A 23,601-nucleotide genomic window follows, 5' to 3' on the forward strand; every position below is an offset into this window, starting at 1 on the left:
AAGTTAATCTGGAAGAAAAGGATAATGTTACACTGCATTATTAAAGAGTGTGTAAGGAGAATATTAAAGTCACCTACTTTTAGGATATTTATCTGCATAGGTGGGAAATCAGAAATGCACAAAAATCCTTGTCTCATATTGTCAGGAAAAATCAAGAGGAGCATGTGTTTAGAGGAGGCTTTAAACTGTTTACTAATGTGAAGAACAGGAGGAGGAGGAGGAGGAGGAGGAGTACCCAGTAAAACACACACACACACACACACCAGTCCGGAAATAACAAACACTCAAGTGAATGAGTTTGAAGTTTAGGAGCAGCTCAGAGGCAGAAAATGTGCGCCTTGGGGCAAAGGCACGCCTGTGAGCTACTGAAACATCTCACTGGCTGAAACTCCCTGAAGTTCTACATTTCTTCTTCTTCTCGAACAGTGAAGATTCAGGACTTGACCACAGTCTCTGGAGTGTTGATCATGGGGAGAAGAGGAGCAGCGCAGAGACATGAAGAGTTCACCTTTGTCAGTCCCGTCGTCAAATATTTACTTTTCTTCTTCAACACCATATTCTGGGTGAGTCTCAATCTGTCCACCTGACCTTCACTTCACATCCAGTGAACTCACTTTGCTTTGTTTTTCTTGTGAAGGGACAGCTTTTAAAGTTTGGCTGCTCGAGTAATCATTAATCTCCATGAAAGACTTGATCCACAAAGTGACCAGTTTGAACTTCACTCGCATCCAGTTCACATGTTTTTCACCTGGGATTGTGTGTGGAACATGGGAGAGCATGTGAAGGTGCATTTCATGTGAAATAATGCGTCCTACATGTGCAAGTAAATGAAGTGAGAAAACCAACTGAACAACAAAACACTGAATGTGAAAATTCCACATAAAATGTGATTATTGACATGCAGAATTTGTGTAATTTTTCTAAAAATGTAGGCTGCAGAGCTACTGAAGTGAACATGATGTGGGAATAATCACATCAATCACGTGTGTAAATTTACACACATGGTTTTTAGATGCTTCACATTTTCACAAGTTGTATAAAAAATTTGATTTTTTTCCCACTTGTAAGTGTGGAAAATGTGGCTTTTTCATCTTTGGTGTGAAATTTCTGATGTTTTGGGGTTTTTTTTACCCTGTGTAAAAACAAAACAAAACATTTTTTCATTTTTAGTCTGAACATTTCTGACTTTTTTCATCTTTAGTGTGAAAACATTATTTTTTTCACATTGTGTGAAAAATGTGATTCCCACCCCCTCACTTTTCGTGTGAAATTTGTTTTTTTTCACGCCCAGTGTAAAAAAATTACATTTTTCATCTTTAGTGTGAACATTTCTAACTTTTTTCTTCTTTAGTGTGAAAATGTGATTTATTTCCTCACTTTTAGTGTGAGAAATGTGATTCCCCCCCCCACACTTTTAGTGTGAATTTTTTTTTTTTTTTACGCCCAGTGTAAAAAATTTAATTTTTTTCATCTTTAGTGTGAACATTTCTGACTTTTTTCATCTTTTAGGGTGAAAATGCTATTTTTATTCCCTTATCTGTAATATGAAAAATTATTTTTCCCCTCACTTTTAGTGTGAAATTTGTTTTTTTCCACCATCAGTGTAAAAAATTACTTTTTTTCATCTTTAGTGTGAACATGTCTGAATTTTTATTTAAATTTTTTTTTTTTTTACTTTAGTGAAATTTAGGACCCATAATTTTATTTATCACACACGTTTACTTTAGTTCTTTTTCCACATGATCACACATTACACAATCACAAGTGAAAAACATGATCACATGTGAAACATCTGATTTTTATTTTTCTTTAAGCATAAACCATCTACGCTTTTAATTGATCAGCCCAAATGATTCTTTGGTTTGTCCTTCTGTGGAAAGTTTATATCTCTCATCTCCTTCTCACCCCCGGCGGGGGGGTGGTATCCATGTCATCCTCAAGCTCGGGTCCTCTACCAGAGGCCTGGGAGTTTGAGGGTTCTGCGCAGTATCTTCGATGTTCCTAGGACTGCGCTCTTCTGGACTGAGGCTTCAGATGTTGTTCCTGGGATTTGCTGGAGCCACTCTCCCAGTTTGGGGGTTACTGCCCCAAGTGCCCCCACTACCACGGGGACCACGCAACCCTTGACCTTCCACATCCGTTCCAGCTGCTCTTTCAACCCTTGATACTTCTCAAGTTTCTCATGTTCCTTCTTCCTGATGTTGGCGTCAGCTGGGATCGCCACATCTATCACCACCACCCTCTTCTGCTCTTTGTCCACCACCACTATGTCCGGTTGGTTAGCCAGGATCTGTTTGTCAGTCTGGAAGCTGAAGTCCCACAGAACCTTGGCCCTGTTGTTCGCAGCCACCTTCTGTGGTATGGCCCATTGGGACTTTGGGTACTTCTATTCCATACTGGTTGCAGATGTTCCTGTATACTATCCCAGCCACTTGGTTGTGCCTCTCCATGTACACTGATCCAGCTAGCATCTTACACCCTGCTACTATGTGCTGGACTGTTTCAGGGGCTTCTTTGCACAGTCTGCATCTTGGGTCTGATCTACTCTGGTAGATCCTGGCCTCTATGGCTCTTGTGCTTATGGCCTGTTCTTGTGCTGCCATGATTAGTGCCTCTGTGCTGTCTGTCAGTCCTGCATTATCCAGCCACTGGTAGGATTTCTTGATATCAGCCACTTCCTCTATCTGACGGTGGTACATGCCATGTAGGGGTTTGTCTCTCCAGGTTGTCTGTTCCTCCTCCTCCTCTGCACGCTCATCAGGGTTCTGCTGCCTGAGACATTCACTTAGCAGTTCATCCTTTGGGGCCATCTTTCTGATGTATTCTTGGATTTTTGATGTTTCATCCTGGACCGTGGTCTTGATGCTCACTAGCCCTCGGCCTCCCTCTTTCTGCTTAGTGTATAGTCTCAGGGTGCTGGACTTGGGGTGGAACCCTCCATGCATGGTGAGGAGCTTTCTAGTCTTGATATCTGTGGCTTCTATCTCCTCCTTTGGCCAGTTTATGATACCAGCGGGGTATCTGATGACTGGTAGTGCGTACATGTTGATGGCTCGGACCTTGTTCTTACCATTCAGCTGACTTTTCAGGACCTGCCTTACTCTCTGGAGGTATTTGGCTGTGGTTGACTTCCTTGTGGCTTCTTCATGGTTTCCAGTAGCCTGTGGGATGCCAAGGTACTTGTAGCTGTCTTGGATATCACCTATGTTGCCCTCTGGTAGGTCAATCCCCTCAGTCCGGATCATCTTGCCTCTCTTTGAGACCATCCGGCCACACTTGTCCAATCCGAATGACATCCCTATGTCATCGCTGTAGATCCGGGTGGTGTGGATCAGCGAGTCTATTTCTCGCTCGTTCCTGGCATACAGCTTGATGTCATCCATGTAGAGCAGGTGGCTGATTGTTGCCCCACTACGGAATCGGTACCCGTAGCCGCTCTTCGTGATGATCTGACTGAGGGGGTTCAGGCCTATGCAGAACAGCAGTGGTGATAGCGCATCTCCTTGGTATATGCCGCACTTGATGTTGACTTGGGCAGTGGGTTTTGAGTTGGCCTCTAGGGTTGTCTTCCACATTTCCATTGAGTTCTGGATGAAGGTCCTTAGGTTCCTGTTGATCTTATACAGTTCCAGACATTCCAGTATCCATGTGTGTGGCATTGAGTCGTAGGCTTTCTTGTAGTCAATCCAGGCAGTGCACAGGTTGGTCTGTCTCTTCTTACAGTCTCGGGCAACTGTTCTATCGACCAGTAGCTGGTGCTTGGCTCCTCTGGTGTTACTGCCAATTCCTTTCTGTGCCTCGCTCATGTATTGAGCCACATGCTTACTCATTTTTGCCGCAATGATGCCTGACGGGGCCTTCCATGTTGTGCAGAGACAGGTAATTGGCCGGTAGTTGGATGGGATGGGTCCCTTCTGGGGGTCCTTCATGATTAGGACTGTTCTGCCTTGGGTTAGCCATTCTGGGTGGGTTCCATCCCTCAGCAGCTGGTTCATCTGTGCTGCTAGGCGTTCATGGAGTGCAGTTAGCTTCTTCAGCCAGTACGTATGGATCATATCGGGGCCTGGTGCTGTCCAGCTCTTCATCTTTGACACTCTTTCTTGGACGTCTGCCATTGAGATGGTTACTGGTTCTTGTTCTGGGAGGTTGCTGTGGTCAGCTCTTAGGTCCACTAACCATTGGGCATCGGTGTTGTGTGATGCCTTTCTTTCCCATATGTCTTTCCAGTATTTTTCCACCTCAGCTCTTGGTGGGTCTGACCGGTTGTTGTTCCCCTGCCACTGAGAGTACACCTTGGCTGGTTCAGTGGAGAACAGCTTGTTTATTCTCCTGGCCTCTCCCTCCTTGGTGTATCTCTTCAACCGGGTGGCCAGAGCTGTTAGTCGCTGTTTGGCAGTTTCGAGTGCCTCTGGTATGGAGAGTGAGTTGTACTTCCTGGGTGCCCCTTTATTCACCATGTTCCCTTTCTGTAGTTCAGCTAGCTGGCTAACTTCTCTCCGTGCTGCCTTTATCTTGGCCTCTAATCGTCTCTTCCATGGCGGATACTGTTTGTTATGTCCCGAGCCCACCTTGTGTCCAAGCATCTCCATGATTACTGTTGCTGTACTGTGTATCAGCTTGTTGGTCTCAGTGATGGTTCTTGTGGAGATTGTCTTCAGAGCAGCATTCGCATCTACTAGTAGATCTTCTGAAGGTACTTGGCAACTCAGCTTCGGTATTCGTCGGGGGCTCCAGGTTTCCAGTTGGGTCACGATCTTCCTTCTCAGGTCAGCAACTCTTGTGTTGAGGCTGTTAGCTGTTGGGGCTTGGTACCCAATCTCTGGTTGTGGGGATGATGACATCTCCCCGCTGACCTGTCTTCCTGGCTCCCCCTTGCCGTAGCATCGTTGTTGTATTTCATTAATCTCTAGTTGTGATAGTAGATTTTGATTACGGATGTTGGAACACTGGGCTAATAGCTGTTTCTTTGTTAGCCTTGATTGTGGGTTTCGAAGTATCCAATGGTCCCACATTCACTGCATGTATCCCTTCTCTCTGGGATTGCTTGTATAGTAGCATTCCAGCAAATCCGTATTTTCTGTCCTCGTCCATCGATGTCTTGTTCCAGTAGCCCATTTATATATATATATATATATATATATATATATATATATATATATATATATATATATATATATATGTGTGTGTGTGTGTGTTACAGGTCAGAATTGTAGGTCAGGTGGAATTTTCTAGGGTTAGGGTTTGGGAAGCGTTTGTATTTTAAACTACTTGATAATGTAATAAGACTGAACTTCCTCAGAGGAAGTGGATGGAAGAAAGAGAGACAAAAGAAGTGATAGAAAACCCCTCTCAAGAATCTTAGATAATCCAAAATTTTAACGAGGTTGGAAATTATGAACTAGGTTAAAAATTTAACCCAGGTAAAAAAAAAAAATCACCTAGGTTTAATTTTTTGACCTGTAACATATACACACACACACAGAAAAGTGTCCAAATAGAACCTCTTTAAAAAGCTAGAACCATCTGAAGAACCCCTGAGGAACCGCTTTTGTCTCAGAGTACACTTAGAGTTTCAGATAAACGGGACAGTTTCAAGATTAGAACAGAGTTAAAGCTCCTCCAAAAAGTAAAGATTACTGTTATATGTGTGATATCATGTAGACTGTATTTGTTATAGAATCAGTGATAGTGCAATGTGAAGATAATTCATAATTATACGTCCATGTCCCGCTGAAAATGTTCTTGCACTAATGACTCAAACCTCAGGGGTCATACAGAGGAATGGCAGCTTCAAATATCTGGGCGTGTACCAAGAAAAACCTGAAATAATTATCTAGCCAGTCTAAACAATGTGACATAGCACTGATATTAAGACAAGATTATTAGCTCAGATTTACTGCAGTGCTACATTTACTAAGCAATAAAACGCAACAGGATGTGAAAATACTCAACAGCAGGGTGGTGCAGTGTTACAACCCTGGAGTTGATTATTTTCCTACAACAGCATGGCATGAAGTGTTTTATTCCTCTTATACCACAGCAATTTTATTGTTAGTTAGGTAAGAGGGAAACACTTAAGAGCAAGCAGTTATAGGAAAATAATCAATGCCTGGGTTGTGTGATGCAGCCTGATGTGAAGTACAGTGACTGTTACCACCCAGATGTAGATTATTTTCCTATTACTGCATGTCCCAAAGTGTTTTATTCTCCTTATATCCCCCCCCTTTTTTTGGCAAATCATTTAAAGCTAGACGGCCTTTCAATTTCATAAAATCTGTGAAATTTAGTTCCCTCTGGAATGTGGTCATTGTGATATATGTTTATTTCTGTGATATCTCAAAATATCAGGCCATTCTGTGGCTGGGAAGTTATTTAATTTGAGGGGATTAAAGCAAATAATGTGCATGAAATCGCTCGCTTGGCGCAGTCAAGCAGACAGAGGAAGTCCGTGTGCACATGCGCAGGTTTACCTTCTTCTTCTTCTTTTGGGTTTTACGGCAGCTGGCATCCACAGTGTTGCATTACTGCCATCTACAGGTTTCCCTTTGAGCGTGCACTGACAGTTCCATCATTCTGTCACTAAACGAACAGCTGATCACACCGAGGTGCTCGCTGAGCGCCCATATTTATTAGTTTGGTCCTGCATTTCCTTTCCTTCGTATATAACATAACGTCTTTTCTTCTCGCTTTCTGTTACTGTAGTCGGTCTTTCACATTTCACATGTCGCACACTCACATCCTCCATTTTTCTCTCCTGTTTCAAATTTGTATCCCGCAATGCCTTGCGCGAACGGGGAAAGCCCACCACGTGATTCATGACGTAGTATCTTGAATTGGGTCATGGTGAAGCAGGAAAAAATAGCAGAGAATTTAGGGCCATGTGGAAATAAATTAATTAATTGTTCTATTTTAAAAAAACTAATAAAATTGGAAGTCTGTGGTTTGAATTCAGTAGCTTTTGGTCACTAAACAAAAATAATTGGGTGTCGGGGAAAATTCTTTTTATGACCTACACTTGAAAAATCAGAAAGGCAGTCTAGCTTTAAAGATCAACTTGGAGTTTTTATCCATTTATAGTCATGTTTGATGTTAGTTTCTGTTATCACCTTCTAGCATCTATAACCAGTCATTTACTCACCATCCTCTCTCTCTCTCTCGCTCTCTCTCTGTTTATAAGACAAAGGAAAGAACTTGTTACCAAAAACAAAACTACACCGACACTAGAGACTCCTTCCAGAAATGTTAAATGCATCTTTCCTCACACAAAAAAAAAATCACTATCAGTAATTATACATGCTTTTAAAAAATAATCCATGCATGCTATATGCCCAAAAGTATTTAGACACCTGACCGTGATGGTCTCTGATGTGGTTCTTCCTCACATTTCTGCCATAAAGTTAGAAGCACACAATTTTCTAGATTGTCTTTTTACACTATAGTGTTAGTTTCCTTTCATTGGAACCTGCTCCAACATGACAATGCCCCTGTGCACAAAGCAAATTCCTTGAAGGCATGGTAGAACTCGAGTGTCCTACACAGAGCCCTGACTGACCTCAACCCCACTGAACACCTTTAGGATGAATTGGAACACTGACTGCACCCCAGACCTCTTCACCTGACATCAGTGTCTGACCTCACTAATGATCTTGTAGCTGAATGAACACACGTCCCCACAGCCACACCCTAAAATCTAGTGCCTTCCCAGATGAGTGGACGACATTATAACTTAAAAAAAGGGGACGAAATCTGGAAAGAAATGTTCAACAAGCACATATGAGGTGATGGTCAGGTGTCCAGATACTTTTGACCATATAGTGTTTTTGGAGCTTCTGATGTACATGTCCCTATAAAACAATAACATATTAGAACAAGTGCATTAATTTAACCCTTATATAGAAATTTTACCATTATGGTAAGAACAGTAAGTTTTTTTTTTTTTTTTTGGATGGATCGTCTTTAATAGTGTTTCCTTTTCCATTTCTGAAGGTTGAAATAAAGATAAATGAAACACAAGCTTGTTGCATCCTGCTGTGTAAATCTCATGGATGGAACTGACATATTGATTAAAAAAATAAATAAATAAATAATAATAATAATAATAATAATAATAAGAGTGCCAGGTTAACAAAGGGGATGTTGGTCATCATTTTTTAAAACACTACATTACGGGAAAAAAAGTTTATTAGTTTATCTCGTTCAAATTTGAATGAGGTTACAGCAGGATTTGATGACAAACCTCGTTCTCCTTGTTGCTTTTTTAAACTCCCAAGCTGCTTTTGCAACCTTTTGAAAGCTTGTAGCTGTTGCTAAGCAACAGGACTCATTTATTCATATGCAAAAAGTGCAACACACTGTTTTTTGGGGGGAAACTGGGGCCCCGTGCTGTACTTTTCATTCTGCAGGAGTTCACAAATGATTCATGGCTCCTCAAAAACACCATCGGTGTAAAAAAAAAAATAAACCACAGAAACAACAAAAACAAGTTATACAGTTGTTAATTATCTGCTGAAGTCTTCTCACTTTAAACGCAATGTTTCCTTTGCTGAACTATAGAGTTATTACTTATTACTCCTGGATCCTGAGCAAAAATAATAAGTATACCAGTAGGACCCATAACGGGTCATCACACCACCCCGTGGTCGATTATTCTCCTATAACAGCACTCCATATTCCTTTCATATCACAGCAACCTGCCAACACGAGCATTTTTTATTTATTAAAGAATGACATATTTTAAATTTTATCCATTTTCACTTACGTTAATGTTGGTGAACATGCACAAAACAACTTATCACTTGCGTTATAGCAGCTATAAACAGTAATTTCACCACCAGTCTATTTTTTATCTCTCTTGAAGAGACAAATAATCATAGCAGAGCTCCATACTTAAGAGAATATGGTAATGCATTGACCTGATTGTTGATGGCTTTTGCGACCATACGAACGATGTACGTGTACCATCACAGGGAACCTGCTCGTAAGTGCAAGACAACGTATCTCAAACACTTCACCACCGGACAACGAAATCTGTATCTTTATTTCCATAAGATAGATGGGTTTTTATCCAGATAGATGGGTTTTTAATTTGCTTTTAAAAAAATTAAAGTAGAATTATTTACTAACATATTTTCCGAAAAATATTGATGGAAAAAAAGCTTTTTTTCATAGCAGGCAACGTAGTTTTATTTTTTGCTTTTTTTACCTGAACGATTTATTACTCTGGACACTCGTGTAAACATAATCATCGTAAAGTTAAATAGCAATTATGAGCATTTTTCCTTAGTTGTAGATAATCTAAAACTCCCACAGATCAATATCGATTAGTTCTTATGTGCGATAATCTTGGATGGTAACTCTACAGTAGTGCTGTAAGGAGAAAGTGCTGGTTCACTGCTGTCCACCAGGCACCCAGCAGAGTCACACCATAATGAATGTGGGGATGTTTCTGGTGCATGGCATGCGACGTCAAAGAAAGGAATAAATATGTATCGTAATTGCAATGCGTATCTCATTATTGGTCTCACAATAATGTCACAAGACAATGCAGTGATTTATTGAGGTGAAATACACAACACTACACAATTCGATGGTTCATTCATGGTGCTGTATTATTATTATTATTATTACAGTGGTGCTTGAAAGTTTGTGAACCCTTTAGAATTTTCTATATTTCTGCATAAATATGACCTAAAACATCATCAGATTTTCACACAAGTCCTTAAAGTAGATAAAGAGAACCCAGTTAAACAAATGAGACAAAAATATTGTACTTGGTAATTTATTTATTGAGGAAAATGATCCAATATTACACATCTGTGAGTGGCAAAAGTATGTGAACCTCTAGGATTAGCAGTTAATTTGAAGGTGAAATTAGAGTCAGGTGTTGTCAATCAATGGGATGACAATCAGGTGTGAGTGGGCACCCTGTTTTATTTAAAGAACAGGGATCTATCAAAGTCTGATCTTCACAACACATGTTTGTGGAAGTGTATCATGGCACGAACAAAGGAGATCTCTGAGGACCTCAGAAAAAGCATTGTTGGTGCTCATCAGGCTGGAAAAGGTTACAAAACCATCTCTAAAGAGTTTGGACTCCACCAATCCACAGTCAGACAGATTATGTACAAATGGAGGAAATTCAAGACCATTGTTACCCTCCCCAGGAGTGGTCGACCAACAAAGATCACTCCAAGAGCAAGGCGTGTAATAGTCGGTGAGGTCATAAAGAACCCCAGGGTAACTTCTAAGCAACTGAAGGCCTCTCTCACATTGGCTAATATTAAAGTGCATATCACGGGTAAATTCAGGAGCAAGATCAATGTACTTCTCTTATTTTATATTAAACTTTGGTCAAACATCTATCACATTTTGCATTTTGTGCAATTTTTTTACCTTGCGCAATACCAGAAAAATTCAGTTGAAATCCAGCCATTTGAGGCGAATTGGTCCGCCTCTGAAAAAACTTGGCATTTGGATTTCCCGGGAAACATTGATTTTCGTGACGTCGCATGCGGGACGCCTCCCTCTGAATCCTACGTCAGCGCTGGTTTGTTTATGAGAAAACGACCTGGTGGTTTTCTGCAAATTTCTTCAACGTTATCACGTAATTATTAAAATGGTTAACAGATGTATCGTAGGAGGGTGTAGCAACACCAGTCTTGATGGGATTAGTACTCATCGTTTCCCACATTGCGCTCAGGTGACAAATCCATATTTCAATGCAAAATCGCTAGCTGCTAAACTTGGTCTACACAGGCTGTGCACTGAAACCATGCAAGCTCTCGCAGCCTGCTGGTGCTTCCGCAGGTAACGTCACGAATCTGGCTCCAGACTCCCTTGGGATTTTTCCAGACGCGTTTTGTTATTTTATTTTTTTCTGCTGTAGACAGATGGCCTTGTGCAAAATTACCCTTCATCAGGAGAACACTGAACAACAATGGTGTGCATGGCAGGGTTGCAAGGAGAAAGCCACTGCTCTCTGAAAAGAACATTGCTGCTCATCTGCAGTTTGCTAAAGATCACGTGGACAAGCCAGAAGGCTATTGGAAAAATGTTTTGTGGACGGATGAGACCAAAATAGAACTTTTTGGTTTAAATGAGAAGCGTTATGTTTAGAGAAAGGAAAACACTGCATTCCAGCATAAGAACCTTATCCCATCTGTGAAACATGGTGGTGGTAGTATCATGGTTTGGGCCTGTTTTGCTGCATCTGGGCCAGGACGGCTTGCCAACATTGATGGAACAATGAATTCTGAATTATACCAGCGAATTCTCAATGAAAATGTCAGGACATCTGTCCATGAACTGAATCTCAAGAGAAGGTGGGTCATGCAGCAAGACAACGACCCTAAGCACACAAGTCGTTCTACCAAAGAATGGTTAAAGAAGAATAAAGTTAATGTTTTGTAACGGCCAAGTCAAAGTCCTGACCTTAATCCAATGGAAATGTTGTGGAAGGACCTGAAGCGAGCAGTTCATGTGAGGAAACCCACCAACATCCCAGAATTGAAGCTGTTCTGTACAGAGGAATGGGCTAAAATTCCTCCAAGCCGGTGTGCAGGACTGATCAACAGTTACCGCAAATGTTTAGTTGCAGTTATTGCAGTGACAAGGGGGTCACACCAGATACTGAAAGCAAAGGTTCACATACTTTTGCCACTCACAGATATGTAATATTGGATCATTTTCCTCAATAAATAAATGACCAAGTATAATATTTTTGTCTCATTTGTTTAACTGGGTTCTCTTTATCTACTTTTAGGACTTGTGTGAAAATTTGATGATGTTTTAGGTCATATTTATGCAGAAATATAGAAAATTCTAAAGGGTTCACAAACTTTCAAGCACCACTGTATTATTCTATTCAGGTTGATTTTGATTTTGTGCTGTTGCAAATATTTTGCTCATGCATTCTTCAGGAGCTCTGTTTTTAGGCACTGACTAAATATATTTATTCTATCCACATTCACTGGATATGAGCAACCACGTACTCTGATTGGCTACTCTGCTACTAGGATATCAGCTCATATACCGTGAGTAGAGAAAAACAAAATGGCAGAGCGTGTTGCTGAACCAACTGAGGACGAAATAAAAAACTCTACTCGAAAACAAAACCCGACAAAATACAAAAAAAAGCAACAAAATATGGAATGAAAGTATTTGATGATAAGAACATATCTTTTTTTTTTCAAGAATTATTATTATCGCTGTCAGCCCTGCAATGACCTGGCGACTTGTCCAGGGTGTACCCCGCCTCTTGCCCATATTCAGTTGGGATAGGCTCAAGCTTGCCTGTGACCCTGTAGAACAGGATAAGTGACTACAGATAATGGATGGATGGATATTATTATCGCATTTTTCACAAATTGCTCCTGTCATTTTGTCGGTTTGTTTACATTCTAAGCGGAAATGATTTTGTTGGATGTTTTGTATAAAGTTTTTATTTATCGAATTTGCAAAAAATAAAAATGCTCTGTTTTTCAAAATCCAGTGAATGTGGATAGAATAAAACAGTTATTCCATTCAATCTCGTCGTACATGGATTATAGACAACTTGATGCTACGCACCTCTTCGGCTATCAGCTCATGTACGACTCCATTTCATGGAATAACTGTATATACGTATATTAGCTTGTCATGTTCCCGAGAAATCAAAGTGTAAACTTGTCTGTCCTGAAGATGTCAGCTGTGTTTTGGCGGTATTTTATCACAGCTGTGCTAATGTTTACTATAACCGCATGATTGCAAGTGCAACGTTGCTTTTACATAACAGTTTTCTAAACGGGAAATTAATATCGAATAAGTGGCTTTTCAGACACAGTATGGCTAAACGTTTTGTTTATTTTTGGTCCGCTAGCTGAAATAGATCCTAAAGAAGCTGCACTCACTTTATAGCACATCGGTTAGCTGGTTAGTTAGCTAGCTAGCGAGCTATCTCACATTGATTTGTACATTATCCATACATGTCAACCCCTTTGGGCGTCCACCTGTAGTATCAGAGGAAGAAATCCATAAAATCAACATAAAATCCTTATAGCCTTCGAATCGCACCAAACTTAATAAATAAATAAGTAAATATAACTTGCCTGAGAACTTCGTCCAGTATGTCGAAAATTGCCTCACCCGTGCCGATATTGCACACGGGCATGCCTATGATTCTTGACTTCGCCCCTCTGTTTATGTCGAAGATCTGCACCAAAACGGCCGGTCGCTTGTCCGTCTTTTTGTCATTGGATTCGTCGATCATCAAGGAAAATGGCGACGTCTGGCAGTGCTGGATGATCAGTAGTGTAGCTTCGGGGGCCAAGCTCTTTTTGATTATTTGCGTTGTTTTGGTGCGCCTACAGCTGATAGATTTCGCAATCGTACTGTCCGTGCAAATTCGCGGCAACAGTTCTGTCAGGTGGTCCGCAATGGCTAGTGGCAAATTGTGCTGAGCAATAAAATTACAGATCGTAACTTCTGCTCTTATTACACTTGTTCGTTGATCATCGGTCTTAGGCTTTGCAAACATCGTCATTTGCGGCTGATTCTGTTTCCGGTGCAAATTTCGCTGATGTAGTTTGGACCTCATGTGTTCCCTCACGTCGTAAACTCCAGACACCGCAACTTTTATATCTCGCACACAAACTGTGCAGTGCGTGTACTCCTCACTTTTCGCCTGAACAATGACACCATTAAATGTCTCCTTCCATTCAGGAAGATACCGCCCGCCATATCTCATTTTCTTTCTCGGTGTTCCCATTCTTTCACTCAGCAGACGCTATTCAAACTCTCTCAGGTGTAAACAATGTCGCTCTGCACAATGAGAAAATTGTTCGAACAATGACCGTTTGGCGCGTTTAAATGCAGATCGTGCGCATGACCGGAACGAGCGAAGTCTCGCAGTCGCGATACTGCACGAGGCTTGAGGAATAAACATCTGGTTTCACATAGTCTGGGTTATCTGCCCCTGCATACACGCTGTTCTTTGTCTATAAATCGAGCTTTTGTATGTTTTTGCAACGATCAGCTGACGATGTTCAAGTAAGATGCACAAAATAAATTTAGGTCAGAAAATACTGAAAATTTGTAAGACTTTGTTTATACGCCCGTACGTCCTTGAAATGAGCTAAAATCTGTATAATTTCCGGACAATCCGTATAGGTTGACATGTATGATTATCATTAAAGGTGCTTCTGGTGAAACTGCTTTCCCTTCTTACTTTTCATCTTCATCTGACGAGCTTTTATATTTTAAGCCACATATTATGTTTATGAAAAGTATCGTATTTTCCGCTGATGATGTCGCTAACACTACTGTAGCAACCGTATAGAACTCATCTCATCTCATTATCCCTAGCCGCTTTATCCTTCTACAGGGTCGCAGGCAAGCTGGAGCCTATCCCAGCTGACTACGGGCGAAAGGCGGGGTACACCCTGGACAAGTTGCCAGGTCATCACAGGGCTGACACATAGACACAGACAACCATTCACACTCACATTCACACCTACGCTCAATTTAGAGTCACCAGTTAACCTAACCTGCATGTCTTTGGACTGTGGGGGAAACCGGAGCACCCGGAGGAAACCCACGCGGACACGGGGAGAACATGCAAACTCCACACAGAAAGGCCCTCGCCGGCCCCGGGGCTCGAACCCAGGACCTTCTTGCTGTGAGGCGACAGCGCTAACCACTACACCACCGTGCCGCCCCCGTATAGAACTAGGAAGTGGAATTTTACTTGGCGAAGACAGACCAGTGGAGTGATGCATGCAATCCAGTATCATGTCTCTTCATGAATAAGCGTCAGAGTATTTCAACAATAGTGTGATTTCTTGGAGGAATGTTCAAGTGGTATGGCATTTTGTTTCCTCATTTTGTGTTAAAGGAAATAAAATGAGGGATACAGACAAATGGAGAGACAACTTAAATAAATCTGAGGGTTTTTTTGTTTAGAGTAAATATTAAGCATTAATTGTATTTTGAATGAGTTGAAGCCATTAAAAAAAAAAAAAACCTAAGCTGAATAATGGTAGGTAGACTTTTGGAAACATGGCAAGTCTTAACTTGCTGAAGTCTAAATCTTCAGCACTCTGAGTCATGATGAAACTTTGCATGTACACACACACAACACACTCATACACAACATGGTACATGACTAAATAGTGTTTCTAAATATTTAAAATGGAAGACAAATTGAAATATAGTCAACTGCAGCCAGGAAAATTGTGTAAAATTCTGTCCTCATGTGTAACTATTCGCTAAATAATGCTCTAGTACATGCTGAAGTACAAGTAAGATTTAATTTAAAATAGTGATCTTCATTACTGTTGGTAAATTTGTGTATCTTTGGCCAAGGCTAACTAAGAACAGTTTTATTCCTTCTTTATTCTCTCAGCTGAGTTAGCATGATACCGTAAGAGCTCTGACGACACCAACTAGCTGGATGCTAATACTGTAGCTAGCTGTTACAATACAAACTGCTGTGGAAAAGAAAAAGTGTATGCAACAGCACATAGATGACAGTAAAGTCTATTAGATCTCATTCTCGCTTTAGATTTGATGCCAAGAAGTCTGATTATAAGAGAAAGAAGTAGTCCTGAGTAGAAAGAAGAGATTTGTCTTTTAAAATGTAGGAAGTAAGAGAGAAAAGTAACTCCAGAACAATATTAAAGCATCAACACGCCCTGTCCTACGGGTGTGTTTAGACACGGATTAAAGTGTGTGAAATCGCTGTGGAGATAAGAGTGAGTGTGTGGTGGAGATTTTATTCTTAGAGAACACGCTGTGAGGTTTCAGTGAAATGAAAGCCACAGTAATCCGATACTCTGAATCTGTAAGAACGGCTTTGTACCGAAGAACCTGCATGAACTCAAATGTGAATAAAAGAAGAATTGTGTTGCTCTTTGCACTGTTGTTTTTCCAGCTCAGAGCCGTTTGCGCTTAGATGCACTTGAAGTAAAGTTATGTTCTTAATTTGATATTTATGCAATAAAATCTCACTTTAGAATTAAGCTACTGATCTAGAAAATGGATTCCCTGTCACTCATTAAACACAGTTTACCTCCTTTATGAATTGAAACATCCTCTGGTTATGAATTTAAACCGGTGTTGGTTGAGGTGTGGGGCGGCACGGTGGTGTAATGGTTAGCACTGTTGCCTCACAGCAAGAAGGTCCGGGTTCGAGCCCAGCGGCCGGCGAGGGCCTTTCTGTGCGGAGTTTGCATGTTCTCCCCGTGTCCACGTGGGTTTCCTCCGGGTGCTCCGGTTTCCCCCACAGTCCAAAGACATGCAGGTTAGGTTAACTGGTGACTCTAAATTGACTGTAGGTGTGAATGTGAGTGTGAATGGTTGTCTGTGTCTATGTGTCAGCCCTGTGATGACCTGGCGACTTGTCCAGGGTGTACCCTGCCTTTCGCCCGTAGTCAGCTGGGATAGGCTCCAGCTTGCCTGCGACCCTGTAGGACAGGATAAAGCGGCTAGAGATAATGGATGGATGGTTGTGGTGCCAGCTTTAGTGTAGTTCTTATAGTAAATATAAAACTCAGTGTATAAATGTTCACTTGAGAAAAGTCTGTAACCATAGAACTGACTTCTGCTATCAGTTACTGCCTAGTGAATTTTTAGAGTAACAACATCCAGTAATAGGAAGTTGGGTCAACAAGACTTGAATGAACTTGAATAAACTAACAATGTACACCACCAATTTTCCACAAGATAGCATAAATATGCACTGTTAGAAATAGGCGTACATTAGGAATCCATTTCTGTCCCCCAAGGTACAATCTACACTAATGTACCCACTAGGGCTCATTATTGGACCTCGAGGTAACTATGTGTACCTTTTAAGGGCCAAGAAGGTCCATGGCCCATTCTATAATTGCAGGTACGTTTCAAGTCTTGACTCTGTTAGTCATCGTTAACTGACTACAGCAGAGTTGACATTTTGTCTCTGAACTCCACACGCTAACATCAAACTAGCTCCCACAAGGCATGTATCAAAAGAGAATTTTATGGATTTTAATCATATTATTGTTTTTTTTTTAAATGAGCGAGAGATTCACTCCAATATCACGATAACAGATTTGACGAATAATTAATCTACTGTTGGTGTAAAATCCTCAACATTTTGTTCAAATTAATGAGAGAAGAAACAGAACACTCCCTCCCTCACTGCCTTTCTGAAGTTTCCTGCCAGAGGAAGTGACATCACTCGGTGCAGGTGTCATGCGTGTTATTAAGTCTTTGTGGATTTTATGCGGTTTTATAATAGAGTTAACAGAGTTGGGATGGATAAAAAATATATCTTTTATTACTGAAATTTCACATAAGACAGAAAATAGACTTTCTATTCTATGCAGTAGATTTTATAACAGTTAATAGAATAAGCCCCAAAACCCAGATTGCTAGTTTGAATCACTTCCTGTTTATTGGAGTTGAATCAGGAGTTGAAGATGGCCAATAATGTGGGGGGAGGGGTGCGAGTAATTTACTCAATGTTTTATGGATAAATTGGGTCTAAAATGTACATCTAGCATCACTATTGGTGAAAGTTTGTCATAATTTGCATTGTTGTTCAAAACTGATTCAATAAAGATTTCTTTTGTGGAAAATAACAAAAGGTTTATCTCGGAGATGTGAAATGTACCCTGAATTCTAGAATGACCCGTATATATGTTCCCAAGCAGTATATAAAGGGTATGAATAAGTACCTTCGCGGGTACTGCCCCAGTGACAAGCTGTTGTACCCCTAAAGGTACAATAACGAACTTTATTTTCTGAGAGTGTACTGTACTAGAGTCTGGACTAAAAGCCAGTCCATTACTGTACATTCAAATGGATTTTTAAAAGCAGCGTCCTGGCATAGAAAACAACCTGGAGTTAGAAGCATTACAAAAAATTAATATCTCTGATATAAAATTGCCATCTCACTGTATATTTTGCCTCATTTTCAAAGAAATGTAGCTTGTTGATCTTCCAGATGAGCAAATTTTTCTGTCACAGCTTTAATGAAATCTAACATTAGAATTTTACATGCAGTAGGCGGTCTCTAGTAGCTGATAAAATTTGGGTTAAAGTTTTTAAATTCAGTTTGAAAACATACATTTATTCTCCAAGGCATGTGAGACTTTGTAAGGACTCCATCATTCGGCCAGCTTTTTTTCTCTCCTTATTGTCCTTATTTTGTCTCCCTATTGTTTTATTTAATTTTTTGATTTCTTAGTTGTTGGTTTATTTAATTCTGCCTTAATCTTAAACATGCTATAAAAATAAAGCTGACTCGACTTGAAAATTGCAGTTGAAAGACTAGCTAGTTACATAGCTAGCTAGATAACAGCATAGAATAAACTTACTAATCACATCCTCTATACTCGGGGAAAGGACGGACAATTATGGACTGAAAGATGGCATGTTCATGTTCATTTTGATAACGTACTGTACATTCAAATTAATTTTTAAAAACAAATTTAACCTTTAAAAGAAATTCCTGTTGCCAGATGAACACAACAAAGTGGTAATTTAACCCATAAGAACCCACGGTGACACAGGTGTCACACACTCTTTAAATGTTCTAGAAAGTTCCTGATACAGCTTTATCCTTGACTTGAACTTATGAAGTCCCTCAGTGGAATATACTGAACATCCTGGTGTAGTCATGTTGGCACATGGGGCTGAACAAGCTAATTTTAAGCTTGGTTTTTGTTATTACTAAAGGTGAGTTTTGGCACATTCAAGGAAGTGCTTAATAGCATGTTTAATATTACACTTAAGCAGTTTTGGCTACAATTCTTGAACAAATTGATATAAAGCCAGTTACAACAATATATTACGATTAACTGTCCCCTACTGCCCCTCCCCCACTAATAAACAAAACATTCACAGAGTGATCATGGGGCAGGGTGATACCTGCCCCAATGGGCCTATATTAGTGATACCTGCCCCAGTGAACCTCTATTAGTGCTTAATAATAAATAACAATATCTAGAAAGATGTGCAAATCAAGTTATATCTGTTGAAAAGACTTCTTTTTAATTGCTGGTCACTCAAAAAAGGTCATTAGTATTTCAGCTGAATTTATAATATATTGAATGTATGAGTGATTGATTGTTTATTTGGGCTCTTCCCCACTTGCTCGTATACTGTAGACGGCCTGCCTCTGGTCTTAGGACAGAACTTGAGCAAGTCCTTTTAACCCTAAAGTGCTTAGCTCAACATATGGATCTTATTCTCTCACCCTGAATCCAAATCCCATGCAATACCGTGCTTCATTTTTAACAAGAAATGAAACATGGCAAATGAGGACAGATGAATCTGAGTGAGCTGTAATTATTACACAACTTGATAAAAATGTACACTGTAAAAAAAATATTTGTTGTTTTAACTTAAAAAAGTTAGTGCAAGGGCTGCCTTAAAATTTTGAGTTCACTGGAATTCACATAGTAAGTTAAATTGTTGTGAACTTACTATATTAATTTCAGTGAACTCAAAATTTTAAGGCAGCCCTTAAGGCAACCCTTGCACTAACTTTTTTAAGTTAAAACAACAAATCATTTTTTACAGTGTAGTATGAGGCAGTGGATTTAGACTCAAAAAGTTATGACAACTTTGTCAATTTGGGGGGAAAAGGTAGCAGCACAGGCTGGTAAAGACACAGCTGATGTGTTCAAACAGGTATTGCAAGAATTTGCATAATGTGAATCCTCTCTTTAAGGGAGCGGCCAGTGCAGGTCTTGTGTAGGAAACTTCAATGAGGCATTACAATAACACCATTAAAACCGAACTGGATCACTCTTGCTGTCACCAATCAGAGAACTGACTGAACATGGTTCTAGAAGAGCAGCCAGCAATAGCAGGAGAGTTTATTTTCCACACTATATATAGCTACAGTTCAGTGCAAAAGTATATACTCCCATGGCTTCTGGGGGAAAAAGGGGAAATGCAAACTTTATTGAGAATATATCCACATAAAAATCATAGAAATGTGGGTGGATCCTGCAACAGAGCAGCAATCCAAAATGAGGCAAAATCTACAGAACAATAACAACTGCTTAGACGATTTGACGCAGGGATTCAGGCCAAAGGTGGCCTTTGTTACTTATGATGATAAAGGAATATCTGTGAATAGGCGTATCAGACGCTCGCTGGCCGTGCTGTGAAAATTCCGCATGCAGACGCTCATCTGAGTTTCCAAATCTGTCATTGCTTAACTCTTGAATATTTTCGATCATGAATACTATCATTAAAAAAATATATATAATCTCTGCTTTACAAAGAAATGTATCTGGTTAAGATCTGTTCAGGACTTTGGGAGTAACGGCAGGTTGAAGTCGGTACAACAGAGTAAAAACTCTGCTCGCGGGACGTCAGGAAACTGCCGATGCTTTTCTTTTTGAGTCATGGGAAAGTGGTCAGTCTCTCTCTCTCTCTCTCTCTCTCTCTCTCTCTCGATCGGTTTCCCACTGGATTACTCGTCAATATCAATCAGATCACTTTTATAGGGATGTTCTCTCGCTCTCAATGTTTCTGATGAAGGATTCAGCAAAAGTTTCCGTCTGCTAGTTTTGATGTTATGATTCACGGGAGACTTTGAAGTCATAGCTTTACCTACTTTTTTTTCCAAATCAAACTGATTCATGTAAATAAATAACTATTTTAGAATATAACTGGAGTTGTTTTGATGAAAAATATTGAGATCTTAGTGGTCGGAATGAGATTTAAAAAAAAACGGAATTCAGAAACACGAGTGTCAATTTCAGTTGAGTTAATGTGAATTGTTTATTGGATGTGGATCAGACAGTTTTTTCGAGGTTCGCTTTGAAAGCTGTGAATATTAATTGAAATAATAATTTATATTCTTTCATATAAACACTAGTAGGCTCTACTTAGAAATACAAAATACAATACTTAGAAATACAATACTTGGCATAAAACAACTTGTGAATTGAAGCTGTTTTTAACACGTCGGAAAAGTCCTATTAACCTGTTAGGATTAGGAAAATCCTATTAGGATTTCTAAACATCCTATGAAAAATCTATTACCACACGTTTCTGAAGTGTTGTCTCTCATCTCATTATCTGTAGCCGCTTTATCCTGTTCTACAGGGTCGCAGGCAAGCTGGAGCCTATCCCAGCTGACTACGGGCGAAAGGCGGGGTTCACCCTGGACAAGTCGCCAGGTCATCACAGGGCCGACACATAGACACAGACAACCATTCACACTCACATTCACACCTACGCTCAATTTAGAGTCACCAGTTAACCTAACCTGCATGTCTTTGGACTGTGGGGGAAACCGGAGCACCCGGAGGAAACCCACGCAGACACGGGGAGAACATGCAAACTCCGCACAGAAAGGCCCTCGCCGGCCACGGGGCTCGAACCCGGACCTTCTTGCTGTGAGGCGACAGCGCTAACCACTACACCACCGTGCCGCCCTGAAGTGTTGTGTTTTCCTTTTTTTGTTTTTGTTTGTTTGTTTTTTGGACACGCTCATGCTGTATCATTGGGCAGTGTAATACACTCGGAGAAGAGTGTTATCTACCCTCTTCCACATACATGAGCTCACAGATGCTCATGATTGGCTTGTGTTGCTTTGATGGACAGGGGCTCTGTTTTAGCAAGTGTTTTAGAAAACGCCAGGTGTATCAGAGACTCGTAAAAAATTGCGCTGCCCTTTTTTAAAGTGTCGTCTTTGTTTTTTGTTTTTTCACTTGTCCGTGTGAAGTGAAACATAAACAACCACTGAAATCACAAAATCACACTTATATTCTGTACAGTATTCTCCAGTATGGTTGTTTCATACTGATCTTGTTGCATTAAGTATGAAGCGAAACAAAAAGACTCACTACATGAAAAATGAACATGAATTCCTCAAAAGGACTCACTTAAAAATGACCTTTAAAGGATTTTCCTTCACTGTTTAAACCTACTCAATCTCTCTCTCTCTCTCTCTCTGCTGCATCCTTATTGGTATTTAATGTGTTTAAATTGTTTGTTCTACGTACCTACTCGTGCATTAGTCCTCTTTAACAGCTGGCTTATCTAAAAGTGTAAAACTAGTATGTGTGTTTTAATAAAATATAAACCTGGTCACGCTGCAGATAGTTCCTGTCACAGCTCTTGGTTGCAGGGTTTTTTTTTGTTTTGTTTTTTTAATTCTGAAACACTTATATTCTCATAGCACAGTTATTGGGACTGAATCACACACTTGATGACCTGACTAATATTGTCCTCTCTTTCTTCCATTAGATTATCTCAATGGTGCTGATGTCCATTGGTGTGTACGCCAGAATAAGTAAACACGGTGAGATGATGTTCCCAAAGCAGGCAGTGTCTGTTTCAGTGTTTGTTCATTTCCTGTATATGTTTCGGATCGTGTTAAATGAGTCTAAGCTCCAACCTCCTGCTAGCATCACTCTTTTTCATGTGTAGAGACAGCGATGGCCTGTTTGACGGTGGACCCCTCCCTCCTGCTGCTGATCGTCGGCGTTCTCATGTTTCTCCTCACGTTCTGCGGTTGTGTGGGTTCTCTCCGAGAGAACATCTGCCTCCTGCAAACGGTCAGTTTTAGATCTAAAGTAAAACTGATTTGGTTTAGTTTAGAGTGGCAGCAAACGCTAACTAAACTTGGGCTCAACTGATTTTGGTAGTTTATATAACTTCTTGCAGTCAGGTTCCGCCATCACTATATAGGCTATTTCAAATAAAATTATTTAATAATTTTACATAGAATTACAGTAATATGCAGAAAGACACCCACAAAATACCAACCACAGTAATGAAAGGAAAAACACGGATGGATGGATGATGAACAGATGGATGGACAGACAGACAAAAATACCAACCCCAGTAATGAAAGGAAAAACATGGATGGATGGATGGATGGATGGACACACAAAAATACCAACCCCAGTAATAAAAGCAAAAATATGGATGGATGGATGGATGGGTGATGGACAGACACCCACAAAAATACCAATCCCAGTAATGAACACAAAAATATGATGGATGGATGGATGGATGGATGGATGGATGGATGGATGATGGACAAACACCCACAAAAATACCAACCCCAGTAATGAACACAAAAATATGATGGATGGGCAGGCAGAAAGACACCCACAAAAATACCAACCCCAGTAATGAAAGGAAAAACATGGATGGATGGATGGATGGATGGATGGACACACACACACACACACACACACACAAATACCAAACCCAGTAATGAAAGGAAAAACATGGATGGATGGATGGATGGATGGATGGATGGATGGATGGATGAGAAGGCAGAAAGATACCCACAAAATAAACAACCCCGTAATTAAAGGGACAAAATGGTTGGATAGATGTACAGACAGACCCCTACAAAAATACCAAAGCCAGTAATGAAAGGAAAAATTGGAAGGATGGATGGATGGATGGATGGACAGACACCCACAAAAATACCAACCCCAGTAATGAACACAAAAATATGATGGATGGATGGATGGATGGATGGATGGATGGATGGGCAGGCAGAAAGACACCAGCAAAAATACCAACCCCAGTAAGGAAAGGAAAAAATTGGATCGATGGATGGACAGACACCCACAAAATTACCAACCCCAGTAATAAAAG

At 40.3% G+C, this 23,601-nt stretch overlaps 1 protein-coding gene across 2 annotated transcripts in view; it reads left to right on the forward strand.

Annotated features, from left to right (window-relative positions):
• Positions 1–249: 249 nt before the first annotated feature.
• Positions 250–23,601, forward strand: part of tspan33a (tetraspanin 33a) — a 40,104-nt gene continuing 16,752 nt past the window's right edge. Inside the window, exons 1-3 of one of the 2 annotated variants that reach the window (XM_060903430.1) lie at positions 250–563; positions 22,231–22,285; positions 22,414–22,541. In XM_060903430.1, the coding sequence (XP_060759413.1) occupies positions 468–563; positions 22,231–22,285; positions 22,414–22,541 (279 nt within the window). In that variant the 5' untranslated portion in view covers positions 250–467. Of the gene's footprint in view, positions 564–14,688; positions 14,836–22,230; positions 22,286–22,413; positions 22,542–23,601 lie in introns of those variants that run through there. The other variant, XM_060903431.1, reaches the window with a different exon arrangement.

Source organism: Neoarius graeffei, chromosome 21 (assembly GCF_027579695.1).
Source record: "Neoarius graeffei isolate fNeoGra1 chromosome 21, fNeoGra1.pri, whole genome shotgun sequence".
Taxonomy (NCBI): Eukaryota; Metazoa; Chordata; class Actinopteri; order Siluriformes; family Ariidae; genus Neoarius; species Neoarius graeffei.